At 34.0% G+C, this 27,926-nt stretch overlaps 2 protein-coding genes and 1 pseudogene across 4 annotated transcripts in view; 1 reads left to right on the top strand and 2 right to left on the bottom strand.

Moving 5' to 3' along the window:
- The first annotated feature begins 6 nt into the window (after window positions 1–6).
- Window positions 7–12,470, top strand: LOC149943243 (dnaJ homolog subfamily C member 27-like). Its single transcript, XM_090177413.1, has 7 exons — window positions 7–88; window positions 1,964–2,046; window positions 5,024–5,093; window positions 5,574–5,738; window positions 10,275–10,391; window positions 11,266–11,426; window positions 12,232–12,470. The coding sequence occupies exons 1-7, from the start codon at window positions 17–19 to the stop codon at window positions 12,365–12,367; spliced, it is 804 nt and encodes a 267-aa protein (XP_090033539.1). The 5' UTR covers window positions 7–16; the 3' UTR covers window positions 12,368–12,470.
- Window positions 12,471–14,980: 2,510 nt separating this feature from the next.
- On the bottom strand, window positions 14,981–15,637 carry LOC149943242 (uncharacterized; annotated as a pseudogene).
- A 5,042-nt stretch (window positions 15,638–20,679) lies between these two features.
- Naprt (nicotinate phosphoribosyltransferase) overlaps window positions 20,680–27,926 on the bottom strand; it is a 30,218-nt gene continuing 22,971 nt past the window's right edge. The window contains exons 8-16 of one of the 3 annotated variants that reach the window (XM_090177099.1): window positions 27,686–27,745; window positions 25,624–25,764; window positions 25,088–25,172; window positions 24,923–25,015; window positions 24,220–24,322; window positions 23,489–23,574; window positions 22,577–22,648; window positions 21,269–21,376; window positions 20,680–21,039 (exon numbers count right to left, since the gene is read on the bottom strand). In XM_090177099.1, the coding sequence (XP_090033225.1) occupies window positions 20,962–21,039; window positions 21,269–21,376; window positions 22,577–22,648; window positions 23,489–23,574; window positions 24,220–24,322; window positions 24,923–25,015; window positions 25,088–25,172; window positions 25,624–25,764; window positions 27,686–27,745 (826 nt within the window). In that variant the 3' untranslated portion in view covers window positions 20,680–20,961. The remainder of the gene's footprint in view (window positions 21,040–21,268; window positions 21,377–22,576; window positions 22,649–23,488; window positions 23,575–24,219; window positions 24,323–24,922; window positions 25,016–25,087; window positions 25,173–25,623; window positions 25,765–27,685; window positions 27,746–27,926) is intronic. The other 2 variants (XM_090177100.1, XM_090177101.1) reach the window with 2 other exon arrangements.

The following is a 27,926-nucleotide window of genomic DNA, read 5'->3' as shown; positions in this document are numbered from 1 at the left end:
AGTGAAAATCTTAGTTATGGAACCACTTAGAAGACGCCAATCCCGATGTATAAAAATTTTAAGCATGGGTGATGCAGAAGTTGGTAAAGTATGTGGCCATGCTTTTGTAGTTTGAAAACTTTTTTGTGTATATGAAATAATTTAAGTTTTGTGAGAGTAAATGAGGGTGAAAAAATTGTGACAAATTTACTAGTTTAAATTCCTGAATAGTTCACAAACAACCAGTTCTGAGTCGCAGTGGCTAATTAATAACCACATTCTCACCCCATAAGAGTGCATTACAATTGTAGAAAGCAAAATAGACTTCGCTCAAGTAAGTACCCACTCCCTTACAGTGTAAAGTACAAAGTTCTTGCTTCGATGTTCTTGAGTAAAATATGGGTAGCTAAAAAAGAAACGGTTAGAAGTGGCTCTAGAATTTTTTTAAAGGTAGGCTACTAATTTTGAGGGCCCTATACTAAAGTCTTTTATAACCTCATTTGTCATTCATAATAACCTTAAATTAATTAAAATTTAAACGGAGTAAACACATGTTTATCAAAATAAAATGTTTATTAAGGAGTGACCTTTCGACCTGCGGGTCTTTGTCAAACTGATATCCATGTGTTTCCTCCATTTAAATTTTAATTGAATAATATTCCAAGGATCTTTTAAAAAAATTTGATATCTTTAACCTTAAATGTCGATTTAGTTACAGTACTTTTATTGGGTGTGCTATTAAAATTTGATTTGGTGGACCTATGAAAATTGCTAATAGGGTATAGCCTATCTCAGTGTACCCTTAAAGGTTATTGTAAGGGTTTGGTAATTTTGTTTGCTGTATATCTCGCGCCACTCTTAACTTTAATACTGTCTTATTTTATAAACAAGCCCTACTTATTTTTATGTTTAGAGTGAAAACTCTACGAACCACTGACTATATACTGGAGTGGTTTTCATGTCCCTCTATTTTGAATAATACCAGGGGTGCTGATAATAATTTTTACGTTGAAACCTTTCAAACATCTCTTAGAGATAAAAGCACTAAATTTAACGGCATTAAGCTATGGAATAGTATCAATTATAAATATAAAACTCTTGATGGTATAAATAAGTTCAAGGCAGCCATCTCTGATATATTGACTTAAATTACTTTTTTGTGACTAATTATTAAATTCTTATAAGTGTATTTTAATTTAAAATTTGTGGACCCTTTTGTAAACAAATCTTGTGATTTAAAAGGATATCCAATAAAAAGCATTTTATTATTATTATTATTATTATTGTCTGTCAACATGAAATTTAATTGGCAAGCCTAATAGGATATGCAATGAAGTACTTCTTCATAAATTATTCATCAATTCTTAGTTAGCTATGTAGGCTGAAGGATAAGTTTTATCTAAAACTGTATTCTTGTTCTGAAACAACAATTAAACACCATTGATTCTGTTTACTTGGCAGACCTGGAAGAATAATTTTTTAAACAAAGACTACACTGCTATCTATCATTTAATTTCTTCGCACAATAGGGACTTAGCAGCATGCCTGAGATAATACGTCAGCCATGCTTTTTCCAATTGAAAAAAAAAAGCATGCGAAAGGTACAGCATGACATCATGCTTCCAAATCCTTTTTTAGACCTTTATTTAGGTGTATCTTATGATAGGATTATTATCTTACTAATATAAGCCGGAAGCTATGTATGTATACACTTGGTATGTCTAAATAAGACTGGTGGCCCTGATGATTTTCATATTAATGGGCATGGTTTATAAACGAGATTTTCGCTTGCAACCTGCTAAGCGCAACTCTGCGTATAGTAGACATCAAGTCTTGTCTTAAATAGAAGTAACTTACCTTCTGTGCCCTTTTTAAACTATCTAAATACTAGATCATGAAGAACGTAACAAATTCTACATGATATTCAGTGTGAGAACACAATTTTCCTAAACCCAAATAAAAAGACATTTATTTTCATCCTTAGAGTTGCATTATTAAAAGACTAGGAGAGAAGAGATTTGTAAGCAAATATGTAGCCACAGTTGGAGTGGATTATGGTGTTGTTAAGTAAGTGAACACTTTTGTATTCGGGGTAGGCGAGGTAGTTTGTGTCAAAATCTCCATGGGTTAAAATTAGATAAAATTTTCTTGCGCATATAATATAATAGTCTTGATAATGGTACCATGAGGGTTACCAAAACCTAGGTCGGGTTTTTTATTATTAAAAAATTTTAAAACGCTTGTGCACAAGACCAATTCGTTGTCTTTAAATTTTTATTATATGTCAAAATCTCCACCTCGAACCCCTTTACTTAACTATCCCTTACCAAAAAATAAGTGGTCTAAGAACTATTTAAGTTGGTTTTAAGTTTGTATTTGAGACAAATACCAACTAAATACCAACTAAATACCAACTAAAAACCTACTTAAAAACAACTTAAAAACAACTTAACACCAACTTAAAACCAACTAAAAACTTACTTAAAATGTTACTTAATAAAGACCACTTAAAGCCAACTTAAAACTTACTTAAAAAATAGTATGTAATTTTCTGACCACTAAAAACCAACTTATTACCAACTTAACTAGTTTACTGAAATATGCTGACCACTTAAAACCAACTTAATATCAACTTAAATGTGAATACCAACTAAATACCAACTAAAAACCAACTTATTTTTTGGTAAGGCCCCTTACCAAAAAATAAGTTGGTTTTTAGTTGGTATTTAGTTGGTATTCACATTTAAGTTGATATTAAGTTGGTTTTAAGTGGTCAGCATATTTCAGTAAACTAGTTAAGTTGGTAATAAGTTGGTTTTAAGTTGGTGGGAAAATGCCTTTTTCTTTAAGTTGGTATTTAGTTGGTTTTTAGTGGTCAGAAAATTACATATTATTTTTTAAGTTGGTTTTAAGTGGTCTTTATTAAGTAACATTTTAAGTAAGTTTTAAGTTGGCTTAAGTGGTCTTTTTTAAGTAACATTTTAAGTTGTTTTTAAGTAGGTTTTTAGTTGGTATTTGTCTCAAATACAAACTTAAAACCAACTTAAATAGTTCTTAGACCACTTATTTTTTGGTAAGGGTGGGTTGTAAAGAAACCCTTACCAAAAAATAAGTTGGATTTCAGTTTGTATTTAGTTTGTATACACATTATTAGTTGATATTGAGTTGGTATTAAGTAGGCTCAAGTTGTCAGCATATTTCAAGTTACTATTAAAGGGGTAATAAGTTGTTATTCAGTTGGTAGGAAAATACTGCTTTTGCTAAGTTTATAATTAGTTGGTTTTTAGTAGTCAGGAAATAACAATATTTTTAAGTTGGTTTTTAGATGTTTCCCTAGTAGGATTTAAGTTGATTTTAAGTAGTTAAATGTAAATGTTGATTCTGGTTTAGTTGGAAATAAGTTGATTAATAAAGATGATTTAAGTTATTTTTAAGTAGGCATTTGTCCCAAATACAAACTGAAAACCAAGTTGATATACAAGTTGTCCTAAGTGGTTTTTAGCCAACTTATTTTTTGGTAAGGGAAGTAAACTGATAAAATTATCTGCCAATCCACAATTTATCTGGTCAAATGGTCACAGGCAACCATTTTAGTAAAGCATTTTTAAACTGACTAGGACTATTAGCCTTCACAGAAAATGAGTAAAATGACATCATAGCTACGTTACTCTTTTTACTCCGAAATCTCAGAACATGCAAAATGTATCCACCTAATAAAACAAGATCCTTTTCAAAATAGGCCAACCTGAATATTTTTGTGAATAATTTTAAAAATAATAAATGATTGTGGTCACAATCTTGAACTTGGGGTTTACAGAAAAACCATTATAGCCTTTATTCCATAAATCCTTATGGAAGTTATCTATATGTAACTATAAATGTTTTAATAACAGTTATTTTATATATTTTTTAAGAAATTCCCTGAAGCTCAAAAATTAAAAAAAAGCTAACTTTTAAAATTAAGACCAGGGTTGGTCGATAATTATCGATGATAATTATCACGATAATTATCGATATTTATCCGATGAAAAAATCATGATAATTATCGAATTAAATTAAAATATCTGAAAACAGTTTTTAAAGTTCAATTTAATAATTTTGAAAGCAATCCCTTACCAAAAAATAAGTTGGATTTCAGTTTGTATACACATTATTAGTTGATATTGAGTTGGTATTAAGTAGGCTCAAGTTGTCAGCATATTTCAAGTTACTATTAAAGGGGTAATAAGTTGTTATTCAGTTGGTAGGAAAATACTGCTTTTGCTAAGTTTGTAATTAGTTGGTTTTTAGTAGTCAGGAAATTACATAATATTTTTAAGTTGGTTTTTCCCTAGTAGGATTTAAGTTGCTTTTAAGTAGTTAAATGTAAATGTTGATTCTGGTTTAGTTGGAAATAAGTTGATTAATAAAGAGGATTTAATTAAGTTATTTTTAAGTAGGCATTTGTCCCAAATACAAACTGAAAACCAAGTTGAAATACAAGTTGTCCTAAGTGGTTTTTAGCCAACTTATTTTTTGGTAAGGGATATACAGCAGTATTAAATATTTATGACATTTATGCTCGCATTTATGTAATGTTTACAACTATCCAAAATGAATTTTATCAAATTTTAAACTTTAAAATTTGAAATTTTTTTGAAACTTGAAAAGGCAATGTTGTTAATTCATCGGAATCATCGTTAAATTTTACAACTTAAATTCCAAATATTCATAATTATCAAAAAAAAAACGATATTTATCCAAATAATCCGATAATTATCCAAATAATCGGATTATTATCAAATGATCGGATAATTATCAAAAAATCCGATAATTATCGTATAAATCGAATTTTTTTATTTTTTCCGAAAAAATCCGATTTTTTGCTAACCCTGATTAAGACAGTCCCTTATTCTGAAAGTGTATACAATTACATCTAGTATTCACAGTTTTGAATCATTCAATTTTTTTGAATCATGAAAAATATAATTGACATTTTCCATGTGGTTCTTTATTTGAAAATATTTCATTACTGTACAATTGCACATCTTTTTATCTTTACTAGGGTTAATCTTGGTGATAAGGATTTAAGAGTGAATATTTTCGATTTAAGTGGGCACAACTTTTTCTATGAGGTAAGTTTTACAACAGATCTTAACATTAACATTACATTAAAGTAACTGAACGAAAGTCGCTAGATGACTTGGACCTAAGGTGGTGCCTTTGGTATTAGCTTAGCTAATTATCTATTAATTGATTATGGAAGTTAGCAAACGGCAATAGCTATAATCTAAACTGCCAGTTTCCAATTCTTACCCCTATTTATTCTCTTATATCTCTCTAAGAAGTTCTTGAAAATTTCATCTGTATGCCAAGCTTATTTTCAGGGTTGTTTAGAAAAAATAATTTGATTTCAATCGGTTTTTAATTGATTTCTGATTTTTAACCATTTTATGTTGAAAAATTGACTTAATGTTAGTGCAGCTGTTATATTAACTAAATTTTAATTTTAGAGCAGAAATTTACATATTTGCTAACTATAAAATAAAATGTTTTGAGTGAGTGCTTTGCTTTGTTCAAAAAATAAAATAATTAATGTTTAGTGTGTTGTATAGGTACGTTCAGAATTTTACCGAGAGGTGAATGGTGTTTTTTTGGTATTTGACGTGAGTAATCTCTCAACGTTTGAAGCTTTAGACGATTGGATATCAGAGCTTTCACACGAGTTGGGTACTACAGATATTGGAGATAAAATTATAGGAGTTCTCTGTGGAAATAAGGTGGGACTATTATTATATCACTGTTATTTAGTTTTTTTCTAGTTAAAATGATAATGAAAACTAGTTAAAGGGATAATGAAAAGCCTATAAAGTTTTATAACATTTTATTTGGGTAAATAATGTTATAGCACTTAAAGTTTAATGCTTTTAAAAAATATTTCATGTATAAGGCATAATAATCAAAACCTAATTTTTAGGCCATAAACTTAGGAAGCCTATGATAGCTCCCTATAGTCGTCTACTTTGGCTTAAAATAAAGAAAAAGCTCAATAAACGGTAGGTGCATCACGTGCTCATAGTGCCGTTTGACTATCAAGGCTGTTATATATGTAAGGTGATGAAAGTAAAAAGCTTTATCGACAATATTAAAGTAATTTATTAAGTTAGGCTAAATGAACATGGTTAACGGAGAGAACAATAATTAACGTATATCATAACATGAGTTATCAGAGCGTCTGACCTGAATAAGTTGATTACAGGTTTGCCAGGCATTGCAGGTCTGCCGGACATTAATACCGAAATACCAAAGACTAAATTATATAAATATATTTAACACTCCCTCTTTTTGATATCACGGGTATAAATTAATTTCACACATTTCTGAAAGCTTGTTTTTGTTAATAGTTTAGTGAAAACATCCGCCACATTTTCTTCCGATTTCACATAATAATAATAATAATAAAAGCTTTATTACAGGATATTCTCGATCAGTCATAATGACTGTTTTACATGAGAGTCCGTTTAAATAAAAATATAATTACAGATGTAAAAGTACTTTAAGTAAAATAATTTATAAAGTTTAAATATATTTTTTTAGGTCAGCTTTAAATATATTAAATGACTTCTGGGTTTTTAATAATAAGTTGGTACCGACATTTTTTATGCTTTTATCGCTCAGAGAGGTAGTCCTTTTCAGACTGTTGAAGTTTGTTTCACTTCCTCTGGTTCCATAAGAATGTTTTGGATTTATTAATGGTTCAAATAGTTGCCAGATATATTCCGGGCATTTTTGGGTGTATATATTTGTTAGTAGTTCATGTTCTGCCCTTTTAGGTGCCTATAGGCTTAACCAAAATGGCTGGTGGAAGGCTAATAATTGGGAGCATAGCCACACCAAGCTCTTCCGAGATATGTCCAATCAGATGCCGATTTTAACAATGGGCTCTGATCTGATGGTTACTAAACTCCACTTTAGTAAACCTTTTGAGGTCAACTTCCCTAGCCAGGCGGAGTGGAGTCACTTGACCCTCGGTACCAGAGGAGAGATCGTCTGGTTCACTGATGGGTCTAAGACACACTATGGCACTGGTGCGGGGATGTATTGCCTTACTAATAATTTCGGCTTTTATGAAAGCCTAGGGATACACACTAGTGTATTCCAGGCTGAAATTTTTGCCATTTGCTTCTGTGTTGCTCACTGTTTACATCAGGGGTATCATGGGAAGGTTATCCAGATTTATTCAGATAGCCAGGCTGCTCTTAGAGCTCTCAGCCAGTATAGTATTCTTTCTAAACTGGTTTTTAGCTGCTTAGATCTCCTCTGCACTCTTGGGTTGCACAATAAAGTTCAATTTTGTTGGGTACCTGGGCATAAGGGGCATCTTGGGAACGAAAGGGCCGACGCCTTGGCCAAGGAAGGTGCGAGGGCTGGGTTCATTGGTCCAGAACCTGCTCTCCCCATCTCCCGAGGACTTGTACGCGGCTTTATCTCCAAGTTTATGTCGGATCGTCAACTCGGACAATGGTCTAAAATTGAGGGTCAAAGGCAGGCCAAAGAGTTCACTCTTGGCCCATCTAGGGAGAGAGCTAGAGAATTACTCTCGCTCTCTAGGTCCAGTATTAGGATTGTTACTGGCCTACTTACAGGCCACTAATACTGGCCTACTTACAGGCCACTGCCATCTTAACAGACATTTAACGCTTATTGGGGTCAGTGATGACCCGATTTGCAGATCTTGTCTAGCTGAGGAGGAAACTGCCTCACATGTCCTCTGTAGCTGCGATTACTATGCAGCCCAGAGGTTTGAGCATTTGGGTATGCATCGGTTGGAGACGTATGACGTCTCTAATATCACGGCCGGGCAGATTTTAAGCTTTATGTCGGCAATAGGACTTATTTAAGTCACCCAGTTTGGGGATGCACAATGGACCTTAGGTCGAAGTGTTTGGCTTGCCACCCCACTCAATAATAATAATAATAATAATAGTAGTTCATGTTTGCTTTATCATAAATTAACTAGTTCCTTTTGATATTAACTGAACTGAACTGAATTGTTTTGAACTAAAACCGCTAGGCAACACTGCCCTGCTTTTTAACTCTCTCTCCGCTAATAGCCATGATGTTAATAAGGTGTTTAACTTTTTCTTGATCTTTTAATTAATCATAATAAATAGTTTATAGTTTTATTGCTGACTTCAATTAATTGGTATTAGTATTAGCGTGTGATACTTCGCCCTTTGTTGAAGGTTCATCCACCCTAATTCCTTTCTTGCTGCGGTTGCTGAGGAATGCATTGGTTTTCCGAGGATTGATCTTGCACTATTGTTTTGTAAAGTTTGAAGTTTTTTCAGTGAGGTGATGGAGGCGTTACCATAGGAGGAATTTATTTTGGTCGAGTTGATCACGTATAAAATGATATTTAATGTCTATATGCTTTGACCTCTGGTTTTCCACGTGATTGGTTGCAAACGCGATAGCTGATTTACTGTCATAGAATACCTGAGGAGTATCTATAAAAACGTCAAACACTACTAACTCTTGTATTATGGGAACAAGCCACATCAGTTCTTTTATGGCTTCGGTGGTTGCCACATTTTCCGCTTCCATTGTAGACAGTTCAATTGACTTCGGTTTTACAGAGCGCCACGATATAGGTCACCTATCATAATACACTATATATCCACAAGTTGACCGTAGAGAGTCTCTATTGGCAGCTAAATCGCTGTCGCTGTATATGGATACTTGCTTCGTGGGCTCACCATGGTAATATAGTCCTAGTTCCGCAGTTGAGTCGACATAGCGTAGCAACTGACACAGGCATTTCCAATGTACTTCCCCCGGATTACTATTAAACTGAGAAAGTGTAACAACACTAAATAAGATATCCGGTCGGGTTCTCTGTGCTATGAAAAGTAATGATCCGACTAATTCGCAATACGGATATTGTGTCATACGTTGTCGATCATCTTCTTTTCCCGGACAATCCGTTTTTGAAAGAATAACATTGCTTGGGATTGGTAAGCTTACTGGTTTGCGATTTATGATGTTAAACCTCTTGCAGATTTGTTTGATATAATTCGGTCGATTCATCAGTAGGGTATGTGTCCCATTAGATTTGAAATGAAATTCCACCCCTAATAGCTTACGTATGGGGCCAAGTGTTTTAATATCGTATTTTATTGAGAGGGGTTGATACGTTTCCTTCAACATGTCATCAGTTTTGGTCAATACAACTAAATCGTCTACATAAACGAGTATTATGACTTTGTTCGGAATGAAATAAATACTGTTCGTTCCCAACAGCTTGGAAAATCCCAAGCTTCGAAATGTTTTTTCTAATTCAATGTGCCACTGCCGACCACTTTGTGGTAATCCGTACAGGGCCTTTTGTAGCTTCAAACCGAATTGTTTTGGATCTTTACTTTCGTACCCTGGTACTTTTCTCATGAATACGTCATCGTCAAGATCGCCATACAAATAAGCATAAATAAGCGTTTTTGATGTCCATATGATTGTGTACCCATCCAAGGGTTATCACAAATATTGCTATGAATAAACGTATTAAGGAGAAATTAACAACAGGTGAAAAACTCTGGTCATAGTCTTCTCCTTCCGTTTGATTAAATCCTTGAGCGACAAGTCGCGCTTGGTAGCGTAATCCTGCCGTTATAATCCCTTTTTAGCGCATAGACCCAGCGACATCCTATTATCTTTTTATTTCCCGGTTTTGAAATTAGCTCAGTGACTTCATGCTTATCTAAGGTCTCCATTTCGTTGTCCATGGCTGCTTTCCATTCTGCCGCTTGTGGTGAGGTTATTGCATCGTTGTGGTATTGTTACCTCTGTACAATAGGCGTGAAATATTTCATTGACATCGTCTTCAGTAACATTCGATACCAACAATGCAGCCAAATTCTTTCTTGAAAAATCAAATACATCTGGGTAAAGTGGCAGGTCATTAGTTACGATATGGTCTACTAAGCTTTTACTGGAAATCTACGTTCTACCTTCTGGATCATGATAATATATATCCGGAGTTCCTTGTGAAGCACCGGATTGCCGTATGCGAACCTCTCTATGCCATCCATCAGGCAAAGTCCCAATATTGGTTTGATTAATCACCTGGTTTCCCGTAGGTGCAGCCGCTACAACTGTTGGTTAGTTAGTGATTGGGAGTACACTATTGGTTCATAATTCCTTTGAAAAAATTTTGAATTTTATAAATTTCTTATACTGAAGCTCTACAATTTTTATACTGTATAATTCGCATTATTTCAACTTGCACTCACTCTAAAACAATTTCTTTATTGTTGTAGTGCGATAAAAGAAGAGCGGTACAAGAAGCGGATTGTAGACTCTGGGCAGAGCTGCATGGATTTTTGTATTTTGAAACATCGGCTTTAACTGGTGCAGGAATATCTGAGATGTTTGAGGTATTATTGATCAATTCAATTTTAATTGCAGTTTTTTTTAATTTTAAAGGGTAACTTGTACAAATTCGTATAGGATATAAATCTTTGATTTAATAAGCTAACTTTTAAAATAAGGACAGTCCCTTATTCTGAAAGTGTATACATCTAGTATTCACAGTTTTGAATCTGGTTTTTGTTGCCTAAAATTACAGGTTTTATTGTATTTATAATTTATGAGAATTTTTAAAAAACCGTATATTTCTTCTTACTTGGCCCAAATGTTTGTGCATTTTGGTGTGAACAAAATGGAGATTAACTAGTTCTTTAACAGTCAAGCGAAATATAAATTTTACTTCTCAAGTCTTAATGTTTGGAGATGCACAATCGACTTCATTGAAAAATGAAAATCCATCCGACTCCGAAACAATAGTTCTATGGCCTTGTAGCGACTGGGGTTTCGGGATACAGGGTCAGCGGAGTATTTTTGGTTTTGGTGAATAAATAGGGCAGACATATTCGAAATTAAACTTAACTTCTTTATCAACTAACTACATTTTATATTAGAAGTTAAAACCACAAAAGTTATACTGGAGACTTATCGCAAGGTGTATAGTGAGTAACAATGAGAAGGGTTCCTATATGTATACACCTCTTATCTTATCTAAGTTTATTCCATTTGCATAGACTCACTACTAACGCCATCTATCATGGTTTATCTATAATTTTTGGTATTACGGTTTTTAGTCCGTTAAAGCCTATTTCCATAATTGTTAACTAAATTTTAAATTAATGTAAAATAATAAAAGTAAGAACCTCTACAAAAATTAGCTAATTTTGCTGGCCTTTTATTAACCTATACGTAGATTTTCATTAATTTACTATATCATATTTATAGGCATTGTTCACAAATATTGTACAAATGTTGGAAACTGGTAGTAGACCAGTTATGACCAAGTCAAGCCCATCATATACGAAGGAACAAGTGCAGGCTATTTATCAGTTAAGATGTGGCAAAGATAATTACGCAAAACTTGGTCTTCAGCCAGGGGCATCAAAGTAAGTTTTTTTTTCAATTATTCATAGGATATAAATTCTATAACACTGAATGTATAGAGAATTTGAGGGCCCCTTGAAATTTTATGTAAGTGAGATTGACAACAAAGAATGTATTTCTACTTAAGGAGAATGAACATGTTGAGATCCCTTCATGCTCTAACAAAAACTCCTTTCCCATAAAATTAAAATCACAATTGAGGCACATGTTTTTTCCTTCCTTCCCTAGATCTGAAAGTGAGGGAAAATTAGACCATGGTAGCTTTGGACAGAGAGTCCAAAGACTCATTCTTTCTAAGTAGAGATTATTGACATTATAGTACCTTGAGACTGGCTGAAAGTTTGAACAAAATAGAACTAATCGTTCTCAAAGCTACCGTCGTGTTGCTTAATGCATTGTTCTTTATAGGGCAGCAGTACACATCATTTATGTTGTATATTTAAATTCACTGGTTTTTTATGTCAATTGTTTAATCGATTGCCATAAATTGCCCTCAATATATCATTGTTTATGTTCCATACCTAATAAAGACTTGGTTAATTTATTTTTTAAGAATTTTTCTCCCTTGGTGTACTATACGGCCTTCTCAAAGGGAAAAAGAGCAAACTGTTTTATAGAAAAGAAGGGTACCACGTAGTTTACTGTACCTCATATTTTTGGAATTGCACGCAAGTGCAATGGTAAATTTAAATTTAATGTTGTCACATTTTTCACTCATAAACGCCACTTTTGATTTTCAGAAGGTTTCAAATTCAGGGTTCTTTGTATAAGGATGCTAAATATTTTTCATTTTGATTGTTCTCTTAGGGAGGAGATTAACAGATCATATCGCAGGCTGGCTGTTCTCTTGCATCCTGACAAAAGCAAAGCTCCTGGGAGTGAGGAAGCGTTCAAAATATTAGCTTCGGCCAAAGCGTCACTCTTGGGTTTAGGTAGACACTGATTTAGTAAGAAATAGTACAATGATTCTTAAATACCTTTAAAATTTGTGAACTTAGACTTTCACACTGCCTTTATTTATGGAAATAAAATATTTATTCTTTGTTCATATGTCTAATTTCTCCAGCATGCATACATTCTACAAATTAACAAGCTAGAAAAGAAATCCTTTCCTGAAAATTTGTCCTTTCCAACCAAAATTTAGTCTATATAATAGACATTTGACACTTTATCTACTGAATTTATTGACCTATAGTTATCTTTTAAGTATTATGTTATGTCTTAAAGGTAATTTACAAAAGATAACCAAATATGTATAGATTTATTATATTTAGTCAATAGTACACTGTGCTGCCTGCCGCAGTGTTGTTGGCACAAGAATCTCATAACTGAGAGCCATGGTGGATAAAGCGTAGTGGCCCTGAACTTGCTTAAAGGTAGGGGACCGGCAGAGGTGACTTAGTAAATTATTCAAGCTAGTGATTATATTAGTAACTAATATTAGGCAAAAGACCATCAATCACACGTACCCTAAAAATTGATAGCATGAATTTGAAACCTGGTAACTTCATCCAGCTGAGTCTATTAAAAATGTAAAAACTCTTGAGCCCAAACTAAGACTAACAAATATATTTCTGAATATAATAGCTAAGCTGAGACTAAACTGGGGTTTATTTTTCCTAATTTTTTCAGTCATGTGAGACAAACCTGAGCTGCATCGGTCTATAGAAAGGACATCGCACTTCTTCTATGGGATTTGGCTTTCGATAGATTTTTTTCAAATTGAAACATGTTGTTAAGCTTGATCAAAGGAGCAAAATTCCCTTACCAAAAAATAAGTTGGCTAAAAACCACTTAGGAAAACTTGTATTTCAACTTGGTTTTCAGTTTGTATTTGGGACAAATGCCTACTTAAAAATAACTTAAATCCTCTTTACTAATCAACTTATTTCCAACTAAACCAGAATCAACATTTACATTTAACTACTTAAAAGCAACTTAAATCCTACTAGGGAAACATCTAAAAACCAACTTAAAAATATTATGTAATTTCCTGACTACTAAAAACCAACTAATTATAAATTTAGCAAAAGCAGTATTTTCCTACCAACTGAATAACAACTTATTACCCCTTTAATAGTAACTTGAAATATGCTGACAACTTGAGCCTACTTAATACCAACTCAATATCAACTAATAATGTGTATACAAACTAAATACAAACTGAAATCCAACTTATTTTTTGGTAAGGGTTGTCCATTGCCATTTTTCCCTAGCTCCTATAGTTTGTCCAGTATCAGTGGTCAAAAGTGGACGAAACTTAGTATAGTCTATTTGTTAAAAGAAGTCACTGCCCATAGGTTAGCGCTCTACGCTCGCGCGACGCTAGTCCAGGTTCACTGTCAATAGAGTTTTCTTGCCAAGATGTTTACACCTCTACTTCACTTCATAATTTATTTTCTCGCAAATTATTATTTGATGAATATTATTCAATATTTTTTAGCAATAATAAAATAAAACAAACCTTAAAAGAAATACTTAAGAAAGCAGAATATATATGATTAACCGTTTCGTTGAATCCCACATTCAACGCTCGCTGATATGAAAGAATCAGTCGCACCACAACAGATCAAACACTTATTTATCGATTTTAGTCACACAGTCGGTTAAAGTCACGGTCACGCGACAGTTAAAACTCAACATTTAATTATTTATTTACTGAGTTCGTTCATCGTGCGATCAGAATGAAACCAAATCCGATGCTCTTGTTTTGGGAAGCATCCCGATCCTTGGCAAGAAAACTATTATTAGTTTGCCCAGACTAGCTACGGGCGAACGTAGATCGCTAAACGATGGGATGTGACTTCTTTTAACAAATAGACTATACTAAGTTTCGTACACTTTTGACCGCTGATACTGGCCGAACTATAGGAGCTAGCGGAAAATGGCAATGGTCAATTTTGCTTCTTTGATCAAGCCCAACAACTTAATTAAATTTAAAAAAAATCGATCGAAAGCCGAATCCCATAGAAGAAGTGCGATGTCCTTTATAATCAAAATTATTACATATTTTGGTGTATAAGTCACCATTCATCCTAAACATACCTGGAAAAATCTTCATAACGACTGCTTCTATGTTGAGCGAAAAAAAGTAAATTGCCTACCCTTTGTATTATCATGTTGGATATCATACTAAACCCAGAAATTTGGCCTATAGGAATTTCCTGTCATAAATTGAAAACCTCGAAAGTCTGGGGAACTGCTGAAGTGGGTTAAATAATTAAACTAACGTATCCATAAAAATAATAGTTTAATGCGTTAATGATAACAAAACATGATAGTATAAAACAACACTGAAAATTAAGCGGCCTCTCATGAGAGCAGAGTAGAATCAAAATGTGTGCTTTTTGTACAGGCGCCCCCTAGTGGCGATATATAGTAAATGTTAAAGTTTAGGGCTCCCCCTTTTTCACTCCCCCTCTTTAAAATTCACAGCATTAAGTTACGATAAGTTAAACGTTAATCTATAACAAGTAATCAATCATGAATATTCAATAAATTTACACAATGTACAAAAGTAGTTTTGTTGAGGGATTTCGTTAAGATATCTGCAACATTATCTGAGGTTTTTACATATTGTAAGGTAAGTGTCTTTATCAATATTTTCTCTTATGAAATGGTATCGCAAGTCAATATGCTTAGTGCGTTGGTTTTCGATACTATTTTTTGTAAACGCTATGGCTGATTGGTTATCACATAATACTAGGGGTTTGTCAATATGTACATTAAAAGTTTTAAGCTCATTGATAATCGGCTGCAACCATAAAAGTTCCTTTATAGCCTCAGTCAAAGCAACATACTCAGCCTCTGTCGTAGAGAGTGCCACGGACTTCTGTTTCATGGATCTCCATGACACTGGTGTTTTTCCAAGATAAGCAACATAACCGCAATGAGAATGTCTGGTATCTCTATCTGCTCCCCAATCACTATCACTGTATATCACCAACTCTGGATTTTTCATACCATGATAAACTAGTCCATGATTTGCTGTTGTGATTAGATAGCGCGTTAGTTGACTATACCAATGAGTATGTCCGGGATTTGAGTTGAATTGCGATAATGCAATTACCGAAAATAGAATGTCCGGGTGCGTCCTCTGTGCGACGAACATTAAACTTCCAACCAAAGCACGATACGGAACATTTTTCATGAGAGCCATATCTTCTTCCGTGACATGACAATCCTGTTTTGTCAATATGGTATTATGTACCATTGGTAAGCATATTCCAAATTTCATCCCTATTTTGTTGATTTAGGACGTTTGATGTTACTTTAAGGTTCCTTCCTTGAACTCGAACATGACTCCCAATAGTTTACGAATTGGTACCAGACATTTTATGTGGTACTTTGTAGACAATATATCATGAGTTTCTTGAATGCAGCTGTTATTTTTCGCCAACACTATGAGGTCGTCAACATAAACCATAAGGATAATTTTGAAAGGTATGTAATAAATACAATTTGTGCCTCTCAACTTAGAAAAACCCAAGTCAGTGAAACTTTTGTCAAGTTCTCGAAACCACTGTCTGCCACTTTGTGGTAAGCCATAGAGTGACTTTTGGAGCATTAGACAATATTGAGTAGGATCTGCCTTTGTATACCCTGGCACCTGTTTCATATATACGGGTTTATCAAGGTTTCCATACAGATATACATTTGTCACATCCATGTGACTATGCACCCATCCGAAACACATGACAAATTGTGAAATAAATAGTCGTATAAGTGAAAAGTTTAGGACTGGAGAAAAGACTTCATCATAATCGACGCCTTCAATTAATCCAAATCCTTGTGCCACAATCCGGGCTTTATATTGGACGATTTCTCCATTATGGTCCTTTTTCAATGCATAGACCCATCGGCATCCCATTATTTTACCACTTGGTTTCTTGACTATTGCTGCTACCTGTCATTCTTCGAGGGTATTAATTTCTTGATCCATATGGCTTTTTGCCAATCATTTTTTTGAGGTGAAGTGAGAGCTTCTTCGTAATTTGCGGGTATCTTTACTTCCATATAACAAGCTTCAAATACCTCTGCTACATCTGCCAGAGTAATACCAGATAGCATCATTGATGTCTTGAGGGTATTAGAAAAATCAAAAACATTTAAGTCATAATTCATCTTATTTTTCTGCATGTATCGTGTTACATCAGGCTTTGATCGGAGCTGAATACCATCTGGGTCGTAATAATATACGTCTTTCTGACCTGCTGTTGACCCTGATTTACGGGTTCTAATTTCTCATGTCCAACCCGGTGGTAATCCAATAACTGGTTGTCTCCCTGTATGCTCCATGGTTATTTGAACTGGATTTTCTGTATTGTTGTCAATTATATCTATTTGTACTGGTTCCACTTCTGGCTTCACTTCCATTGGTATTTCAGGTTCCTCCTCAATTGGCCAAAATACAAGATCTCTGGGGAGTATATCGAACATTGTCAATACCAATCTTGCTTTCTGCAAATGTAACGTGTTTCGACTCTATTACGGTTCTTTCTTCAGGCAACCATATTCGATACCCTCTTGTATTTATGGCATATCCGACGAGCACACCAGGCTTTGCTCTTCTCTGAAATTTATTTTTACAGCGTTGTGGTGGAACGTGTAGAAATGCTAAACATCCAATGCGTTTCAGGAATCTCCCACTCGGTTTGTTTTTCGCCAGAGCTCTTGAGGTACTTTATTCCCCAACTTTGCATGTCTGGAGCGATTCTTCAGTGACACAGCAGTGTGTACTAACTCAGCCCATAAGAAATGTGGCAATTTGGCATCATCCATTAGCGCTCCGACTGTATTAAGCAGAGTTCGATTGATGCGCTCTGCGACGCCATTCATTTGAGGGGAATACGTATTGGTGCGTTCATGTTTGATCCCAGCATCCTTACAATATCTTGTGAACCGATCTGCTAAATACTCAAGTCCATTATCGGTTTTCAGCGCTTTGATTGTAAACCCTGTTTGATTCTCCACATCCGCTTTAAATTCCTTGAACCTATCAAATGCTTCGCTTTTATGCTTCATCATGTATACCTTTGAATATCGGCTTTTATCATCGATAAACGTTATGTAGTACGCAGCTCCACCTAATGAAGTAACGGGTGACGGGCCCCAAACATCAGAGTGAACAAGTTGTAATAGTTCTGTACTTCGTATATTCTCAAGTGGCCGATGTGTATTACGTGTGCTTTTCGCCACCTTGCAGGGAACGCAAACTCCAAGATTGCCCTTTGATAGTTTCAAACCTTCGAGCATTTTATGTGCCGCCATGTATTTCAGGTCTTCTTCGTTCATATGGTCAAGACGTGCATGCCATAAGTGAGTTCCGCTAACCTTCTCGCTCCAGTCTGGTGAAACGGTTATTGATAAATTTTCGACTATCTCCTGCTCTTCATCTACATCTTGAGGTCCATCCAGTAAGACAACAGCTTTGACAGAGTAGAAATTGGCATTGGTTAAAGGCGCTTCAAAACCGAAAACTCCATTTGGAAAATATGTAGTAAAACGTGAGTTCTCTATTATGGACTTGAAACCAGCTTGATCAATGAGGCGGCCAGATATTGTGATAATGTTAATAGATCTATGCCATAACGTCATTGGGGAAATATTTAGTATTAGTGGTTGGCAACCCTGTAAAAATCATAGCGTCCGCATTCTTGTTTTTCTTTTGTGGTCTTACTCCTGACCAAGCCGTTATATCGTTCACTCTACTGTATGTAAAATGTATATTATTAACTATGCCTAATTTAACTAATTAAATAAATAAACTACTCATTATTCATAAAGAAGTTATATTTATTGAACCCATCTACAACAAATGGCATCTCTGCTGGGATCGAATTAGGAACTACCGAAATTGGCGCTATGAAATGGAGATGGTTCTTAGAGGGCAAGGTGTATGGGAGATAGTAAACCAAACAGAAGTCCCACCTGCCTCTACGGCAGCAGCTGACGTGATATTCAGATATAACCTTCGAAAATCAAAGGCGTATGCCACTATTGGGCTTGGTTTATCCCCCACTGTGAGGAGTATAGTTGATGGCGAGACAACACCTGAAGGGATGTGGGAAGCCCTACGAAAGGCGTATGAACCATCATCTCGTGCCCGCATTGGGACACTAAGGAAACTTTTCTATAACATAGAATATGAAGAAGGAGAATGTATGCCGGCCTTCATAGGACGTATCAATTATGCCAAGAGACAATTAGAGGAGGCTGGCGAAACAGTAACCGATAGATGTTTCATACCAACTCATTGGGTCATTGCCGGAAACTTATCAGAGTCTGGTGTCTATCATCTACGATGCTGATGACACGAAGTTTGTCTCTACTACTATCAGAAATCAATTGACTGCAGAATATGGTCGTCAAACAACTCTAAAAGGAGCGACGGTGGTGCAAGCAGCGAATGCATATGCCGTGCAGATACGTAATCAACGGGCAGATGGGAAGACAAAAGATAATAGACATTTCAAAGGGAAATGTCATTTCTGCCATGTATGGGGTCATCGGGAAAGTCAATGTCGAAAGAAGACAACACAACAATCGCAATATAAAGACCCAAAGAAACCCGAAAGAGGAGCTTTTATTGCTTCAGCATTTATGTCAACTACGACGATGTCAAGTAATTGGATCATTGACACTGCAGCCACTCACCATTTTTGTAACCAACGGCACTGGTTTGAAAACTATTCAGAATTGAAAACAGACGCAATCGTGGGTGAAGGTAAATCGAGAGTGGAAGGCCAGGGCAATGTTTGGTTGAAGATGGATGTGGATGGAGGTAACATTTTCCAGTTATATATACACGGGGGATGCACCGTAATTTACTCTCTGGAAGGTTATTAGACCAGGCTGGTTACAAAGCCATCGTAGAACATGCCTGTATCACTGTCTATTTTCCTAAAGGGAATTTAGCTTTTAAGGCACAACTATCAAAAGACAATTTCTATACAGTCAAAGCGCACGTACTGGGACAAGGACAGGAAACAGAGGAAATAGACACAGTTCTCGAAACTCATACATCATCTGTTTATGATTATATTATAGGAGGTCGAGATCTGTGGCACAAGCGTCTCAGCCACATTAATGAAGAAGATATGAATTTCATGATTGCACACCAAATGTTAGAGGAGCTGGACTGTAAAACAGGGAGTTTGGATGTTTGTATATCATGTCAAATAGCAAAAAGTACACGTAGTACATATCCACCTATGAAGACTATACGTAGTAAAGAGATATTAGAATTGGTCCATTCTGATGTCTGGGGACCAGCTCCGATTCCCTCGATAGGGGGAGCTAGATATTATGTCACTTTTATTGATGACAACAGTCGTTATATGAAACTTTATACTATGAAAAATAAAAGTGAGGTCTTTGATATTTTCAAGGTGTATAAGGCAGATGTCGAAAAACAGACTGGGAGAACCATTAAAGCCCTGCGAACTGACAATGGTATGGAGTATTGTGCAGGTAAGTTTACCAAATATTGCAACGAAAATGGTATTAAGCATTTAAATCCATAAGTGTTAAATCTAACGGCTCCTATGCTTGGAATAATCTTCCTCATTCAACAAAGTTAATTGATAATGTTCGTCATTTTAAAAAGAACATAACAGCTCTCTATAGAACTAAAATTTGTCTTAAGGTTGGATTTTGGGATTTTATTCTTAACTTTTAAATCGTAATTCTATAATTTTTACTTTGATTTTATTGTTGGTGTTAATTTAATGTAATTAGGGAAGTACACCCAGGACTCTTTTGTAAAAAAGTATTGTAAGCTACTTAAAAGATGTTCCTAATAAATCTATTATTGTTATTATTAAATTCATCTTTGGTCACTTAGGTCCAATTTAGTTTTGAGATTTTGCAGAATTAAAACTTCGATGAATTTTCCAGAAGTGTATTGTTTTCATAATCCAGTCACACTGTATCTGACAATATGGTTTTTCTTCAACTTTAGCAAAATTGTATATATTTGAAATATTAAAGGGGAAACCAAATCTAAGACAGGTTTGTATAAATCTGAAATATTAAAGGGGAAATCAAATCTAAGACAGGTAGTCTTAAACCATGATGAAAGATTGAAAACTGAGAAAACTCTAGCTAATTTTTAATCAACTAAATATGTGAAATAACGAGTAACTAAAACCTTTAATGAATTTTCCAAAAACGTCCGTGAGTTAAAATAAATTGGGTTCTGTACAAGAAGTCATTGCACAAATAAATTGTTTTATTTCATAAATTTCATTTTTAATCTATAACAGATCTGTTTGCCATAGGACTACCATAATACTACCAAACAAAATTAAATTTTCCTATATAATAGAAAATCTTAAACATTTATATGAAATAGTTAAACAAAATAATAATTTTTTTGGTTTTACAATAATACTATTTTTACGTGTAAATTAAAATTTAATAAAACCATTAAAAATTACAATTTTAAAATGTTTACTAAAATGGGAATTTTTAATTCAGTAACAGAACAGGATTTTATCACTAATTAGTTTGCTTCCTGCTCCAATGAAATAATACTCATGACAATTCACCAATAGGTGCATGTTGTAGCCATAGGTCATGCATGAACTGATAAAGTTCGTCTGAAACAGAAACCTATGGGAAAACGGATATTATTACTAATCCTACATAGACAATATGACCTTTCGTTGATATATGCCTACAAAGTAATGCATGTTTAACTTTTATGATCTAGCTGCCTTGTGAGATATTCATTATGTAACCTGACAAAATAAATCTTTCATGCTGATATCTACATCACCTTTTACGCAAACGTTTTGCATTTCAGAATTAATTTAAGTCACTGTCACCTTTATAATCTTACCTTGTATGGGGTAGGATTGAGATTGCGTCTAATATCTGGTCGTATTGTTTTTAGAGAGTCTTTGACATACTGCCTAATTTCAAGCAGTGTAGGTAAGTCAACACATATCTATAACAGAAAAAACATTATTTGAGTGGGTTGAGATGAATCATGGTAAGCTTCCTAATGAAGCGAGATAGATCAAAACTATAAATCAGCAAAAGTTACATAATTACCAAAAGTGTGCAAGTTCCTATACTTAAGATTAACTGAATGCCGCTATCGAGATGCACATAGAAGGCTAGGCTAGGATGGACGATGCACCTTTTTTCTGGTTTGTTCTTTATGAAAACGTAGATATATAAACACTTGCTAGTCTTCTCCAGTGCTTCTTTAGTTCTCAAAGCCCTCACCAGGTGGCTTATTTCTACTTTTTAACTTCTTTACCTTCCCTCTCCACTTCCCCTTTTTACATTCATATAAAAAAAGGTTAAATTGTCACACTTTTGGTAATCATGTCACTTTGAAATCAGATAATCATTCCTAATAGTGTTGTGGATTACTGGTCTAAGCCTTTTTATAATATTTTTTTATAATAGACATTTAAAATATATAACAAAATATATTTTACTTAGTTTGAAGTACTGTAACTGTTTTCAGTAAATTCACTATTAAAATTAAAAAATAACTGCTAGGGCACGACCAACTTAAGGGCTGAAAATCTCAAAATGGGTGGAAAGACACACCTAGAAGTTTTTGTAGAGTTGTTAATTTTCCAGGACTTGTGACAAATAAAGAATGGCTGACTTCAACAGTAAACAACCCACAATGGTACAGTTAATTAGCGCTGCAAACCGTGGTCGCCGCAGACGTTGGGAGCAATGTGGCCTATTTACATGACACATTCCCCATACATCACAATACAAATTTTATATATCATTAAGCATCTCCAATTTATTATTAAGCTATTGGGCAATGATATTGAAATCCCGTATTTATTCATTTGGTCATACCTTAAACTAAAATTTTTTTTCTGCTTTTTGTTTAAAAGGGTAGCTTCCCTTGATTAAGTGATGATTCGATTACAAATACCCGAAATAAGGAAGATTTTAACTCTATGCTGAAGATAGCACTACACAACATTAGGGAACTTTCACCCTTCTATTTAACAAAGACATGCAATGCACTTTCATTGGAATGTGCATCACATGCTGTTATTAAATAGAGGTGGGAGAGCTCCCTAATATTGTGCAGCGCCATCTTTAACATAAGATTAGAAACCTTCATTTAAATACTTATATAATTTAGTAATACAAAATAGTTTTTTACCTTCCCATCCTCCCAGCATAATTTCTGTAAACTTTCTACTTTACTTGGTATGACGTAAGCTCTTTTTGATTCCTGAAAATAAACAATAATTTCATTTATATCCAAACTACGATAATAAAACCTATTAAATTAAAATCCACCATTGTACAATAGTGTTTTTATCTATCCTAAAAGTTTTAAAGGTGGATGTAGAGATTTTTCTCACTGGCTGTCACTGCTACCTCTTTGTTGTCTTGCCTTAAATGCAGTTCTGGCTATCCTGAGGTTTTGAGGGATCGTCGTAAAATTTATCTGATCTTTATTTTAATGAATTAGGAATTAAAATTAACTGGAAATAACTATAAATATTGAAAGATAAAATGTTTATAATTTCAGGAATCCAATGATGGTTTTAAAATATATCTATGATGAATAGTTTCTTCACTATATGCATTGGAATGGTCTAGTGTAAGACTCGGGCTAAGATCCAATGTACTGTTCTAAGCTAGCAAAGCGTTCTCATTCTCAAACCATATAGTCCAAGAGCCCATGGCAAAATAAGCATGTGATAAGGTACACGATGGGTCAAGGTATTTTTTAATTAGGTTAGTGATTTGTAACAAAGAACTGTTTGTCTTACGGGTCAAAGTGGGGGATTTCCGGAAATACAAACCATGTGACGTCACTTCCAGTGACCTTGAAAATTGATATGACCTGATATTGGTATCATTCGATTGGTCTCAACGTGCTCTTACCAAATATCGCTTAATTAACCTTCAAATCTGAACCAAGAGGCGTATAAGCTTAGATTAAAAAACTAATTTCGAGCCCCTCCCAAATTTACATGTATAAGACAAAATTACTTTTTAATAGGATAACGTCCTATGAAGTCATAGTGCCAAGTCCCTAGCGATTAACAAGAATGGAACTCACTTGAAAAGGATGTCGACAAAGGACCCTGTTACCCTCTGTTGGAGTAGGTTCATGAACTCTTTGCATTAGATCAACTAAAGCATATCCTTTATAGAAAAATATGAAAATGACAAAATGTTGTTTGAGACTGTACTTTATATGAAAAATTACAGCACTTGGTCAAATATTCATTTGTTTTTGAAGTTGAAATAAATCAAAGTTAGCATGTATGTGTGTTTCAAAAACACATCCAACACCTTGAGAAAATTTTAATATTTCTACATTTCATAAAATTTTTAACTGTTAAAAGTTATTGTAATTACCTCAGCTGTCTAATTTATTGAGGAAGATTTCAAAGAACTTCAAGCATAATAGTTCTTTTTATAAAATAACCTTGGCCACCTTGTTGAAATGTTGCCTCCCGCTTCAGCTGTGGATCCGTTTTCTCTCCCACTAAAGAGTTTATGAACTCATTCTTAGGCATTGGCTGAACTATTCCAGGGCAACATTTCAACAAGCTGGGCAAGCGTAAAGACATTTTATAAAATCAACAATTACTTCAGTTAGTGGGGATACATAGAATAAAATAAAATTTTCAATCGTAATACTATACTGGTTAAGCCGCTTCTAAAAACATGTAGGAGTAGCTTTACTGTGTACCATCTACACCTATTTTAGCGTTGGCTAACCTGTCTCAAAGGCTTCATTCTCTTCATTCACTCGAGCAAATATGAACAGTAACTAATACGTACCATCTTGGCCATAAAGTCTGTAAACAGTTTTTTTGCTGGGTATTGTAACTTTCTCAACGTCCAAACTCAATTTTATACATGATTGTGCGTTAACTTCAACAAGCTGAAGATAAAAAAAACATTACATTGACTGCAAACATTTTCTGTAAAAGTTGAAATTACAACTTGACCCAATGAAGATTTTTATTCCAACGTTGTTGAAGATGGGTCTACATAACAATAGGGGCTGGCTTTCCCATTTATATTTAAAAACAGTGTGTGATGTACGCTTGGTGGCACATTACAAATAACATGTACCACCAAGTGTACATCATACGCCATTATAAAATAATAGCTAGAAATAGTCACTATTGTATAGCAAGCACCATCTTTGGCAGAGTCGGAATAAAAAACTTCCTCATTTCAGCTTTGTAAATTTGGAATTTTAGCTATTTGTAAAAAGTTTGATGTTTAACAATTGGTGGAAAATTACAAGGTAAAACAAGCTTATGCAACCACTGAATTTGTACACAACTTATGAGAAACACTGTATGTAGTATTGATTCAGCTGGGAAAAAAAGCCACGAATATGCTCAGGAAATGTCAAAGTTAAGATTTCAGTATATGAAATAGATACCGTGAAATATCCTAGCAGCAGCAACTTTTGTAGATATCAATTTTGCTGAAGAGATAAAACAAACTTCACATATGAGATTAAACTTACCTTAAATACGCAACCAAGGGCAGGTTGCTTTTGACATGTAACTAAATGAGTACCAATTCCAAAACAGTCTATTTTATGTCCCTGAAAATTAGACTGCAGTTGGAATTTTCTGCTTAGAGAAAAAGCACACCAAATATATTCATGCTCTAAGCCAATAAATCAAACCTGTTCGTTTAGTGAAATTATTGTATCTTCGTTTATATCATTACTTGCTATGATATTCATTCCACAAAACCAAGGCACATTATATCTGAAATTAGTAACAAAATTTTCATTAGAGCAATTTTTGGTTTCTGTAGAGCACCAATTTTACTTCCATCAAGCCTAAAGCACAGTAACATTGTAGTGAATTCAAGCGGCAGTAAATTTTCAATAGAAGTCACTAAAACTAGAATTCTAATAACATATGCTACCAGCACAAAATTACAGGTGATTTCTATTGCCATGTGCAGTGCATAGTGACAGTAAAGAGTGATTGGCTTATGGAAATTGTTCGAATCCCCTTTAGATATTTTCCAGAAATAGTATAGCTATAGTAGTAGTAATGTAAAGCCTAAGTTAAAATATCCTAGTATTCCTATCACAAATATAAAAAACTTTGTTTTAGTAATTTTACCAAGTGGAGTTATTTTTAGGAATTTCCATGTAATTCTTAACTTTAATTTCATTTAAGTGTATACACTTTTATTCTTTTTTAGTACCTTTTAGCAATTTTTGAAAATGTATCTCTAGCCACAATTGACAGATATGCCAAATCTCCACTATCTATCCTTACTCCAATTGCTTTATAGCCGAAGTCATTAAGCGCCAAAGCCACAGCACAAAAATTCAGAAGACCACTCCTAAAAGAAATGACAAAAATAAACCAAAAATTATTTCGTTGGTTTTCTTTTTAAAAACATTCTTAAAATTCTTAAGCCCTAGCCGCTTCTCAAATTTTGTAGTATCCAAATGAGTTGCTGAAATTCAATTAATATAATAACTCACCATTATTTGTACAAATACTTCTGATTATTAACAAAAATGGGACAGCTTTTTCTTCAACAGCAATAAACAAAAGATGAAAATGTAGTTATGCAACACAAAGTTAAACCATAACTCTAGATTATGTTCTCCAAAACTATGGCAAATATTTCATTGGGAGCTATTTCACCACATAAAAAATTACCCCATAGTAAAATACTGTCAAAGGCTATGTGAGATGGTGGAGGCAATAAAGCCTGCTGTAGATAAGTTACTATTAGTTCTCAGTAAAATTTTGGGTGTGAAAAGAAGAAAGTGTCATAGTTAGTGAAATTTTACTTTACTATTTAAAAATAGTTATATTTTCCCTGTCCAACTTTCATCAGTTGTGGCAACAACTATTATTTACCAAGACTAATAAACATCAAACAAGATGCAATAGGTATTTACAGTACAAAAAAGGATCAAATGCATCACTGATCTACAGTTCTAAATTATGTGTTTTTATCAATTAATTTTTTTTTCCCAATTCCCTGATCATAAAAAAACCCACTTACTGCAAAAACAATTTTATAGTGGATTAAAAACAACTTAGATTTTTGTAACTAGATAATGTGAATTAATTATTGTCTTTTGGTGCAAAAACTAGTTTAAAAATTTAATATTCATTGAAAATTTAAGATTTTGGCAAGCACGATAAGGGATAAAAAAGTTCATCTGCTCTTGGTCATCCATAAACAATTTTAAAAGCATTTAAGAGCACAAAAAACAAACTGTTTATAATAAAGACAATTAAATCAAGTAGGCACTTAAGCAACTTATACTTATTCATCAAAAATTAAATATATGTCACACTATGCCAATTGTTAGAAGCTTCTACTAAATTAGTGGATTTTTCAACGTTCAGAAAACCTTTAGTTTAAATAGTTATATTTGAACAAAAGCAAGCATGGCCTAGACAAACTTAGGGGGTAAATTGATATTATTACTTTAATTTTTCTGAAAGTCTTAATATCGACTTTTTTGGGGAGGTCATAGCCACTCTTCCTCCGGAGATGAAGTCGTGAGCAAAAAGCAAACACAGAGCATTTTTCAAGTCTTGTATTAATGATGATAATTGTGACTAAATGAGTCAGAGCCCATGGTTATTAGTCAATTAAAAATTGGCCTTAAAAATACTGAAAAACTTAAGGTCCAGTCCAGTTAATACTTAAAAACAGGGTGCCTTGTTGAATTTACCCTTATGTCCCGGGCTTTTCGTAGTTAAATGTCCTCGATACCTCACCTGTGACACAGCAGCAACATCAAAACAAGAAAGCCAATGTTACTTTATAAAAAGGCCTTAGTAAAGAGAAAAATCGCTACCCATGGGAAAGTGTTGGGAGCCCCCATGAGCATACTTATTTACTATGAAAATCAATAAAAAAATTTTAAGTGGCTCATGAAATAGACATGGGTGAATGTGCATGATTAAAATGATTGAATCCCAGAAAATAGTTTCAATAAAAACGAAACCAAAAAGGATTACCAACAAGAATGGTACGAACTTCAATGGCGAAAATATGTATTCAAATATTGATAAAACATTCATTTTAATATTAATTACATCGAATGAGAGTCAACGCTTGAAAGCAGTGGACGGTGCTTCAGTGAATAAAAGTATTATCACATAGAAAAAAACATAACTAGAAAGAGGCGGAAATAAAAAATGTTTAGAAGGTATCTTAGAATAGTGAAAATCTGGCTATTTGGTATTTACTACGTGTGAAAGAAATAAGGAGAGACAGGAAAGATGTTCACCTGATTTTGTGTTGTGAAAGACCATTGCTATGTAGTGGAGCAACCGTCCATTGCCTTCCCCTAAAATAGCAAACAGAAGTTGATTTTCCATGTATAACTTACTTCTTCAGATTGCAAGCTAATATTTAGGTAATCACTACCATCTAGTGTCGACTGTCAATAGATCAAGATTGGGGAATGGAATCAACTTTTACACATTTTTTATTTACTTACGCATGGTATTATATACATGTGGAAGAAC

The sequence above is a fragment of the Leiobunum rupestre genome, chromosome 6 (genome assembly GCF_980474605.1).
Source record: "Leiobunum rupestre chromosome 6, qqLeiRupe1.1.hap1, whole genome shotgun sequence".
Taxonomy (NCBI): domain Eukaryota; kingdom Metazoa; phylum Arthropoda; class Arachnida; order Opiliones; family Sclerosomatidae; genus Leiobunum; species Leiobunum rupestre.
The sequence above is the reverse complement of the archived record's forward strand: the minus strand, read 5'-3'. Positions and strand labels throughout refer to the sequence as shown.

Excerpts from the sequence above, each read along its gene's own strand:
- LOC149943243 (XM_090177413.1), top strand. The coding sequence starts at position 17 with ATGGAACCACTTAGAAGACGCCAATCCCGATGTATAAAAATTTTAAGC. Across the intron at positions 89-1,963 it reads GTGATGCAGAAGTTGGTAAA|AGTTGCATTATTAAAAGACT; the intron begins GTATGTGGCCAT and ends TTTCATCCTTAG. Across the intron at positions 11,427-12,231 it reads CTTCAGCCAGGGGCATCAAA|GGAGGAGATTAACAGATCAT; the intron begins GTAAGTTTTTTT and ends TTGTTCTCTTAG.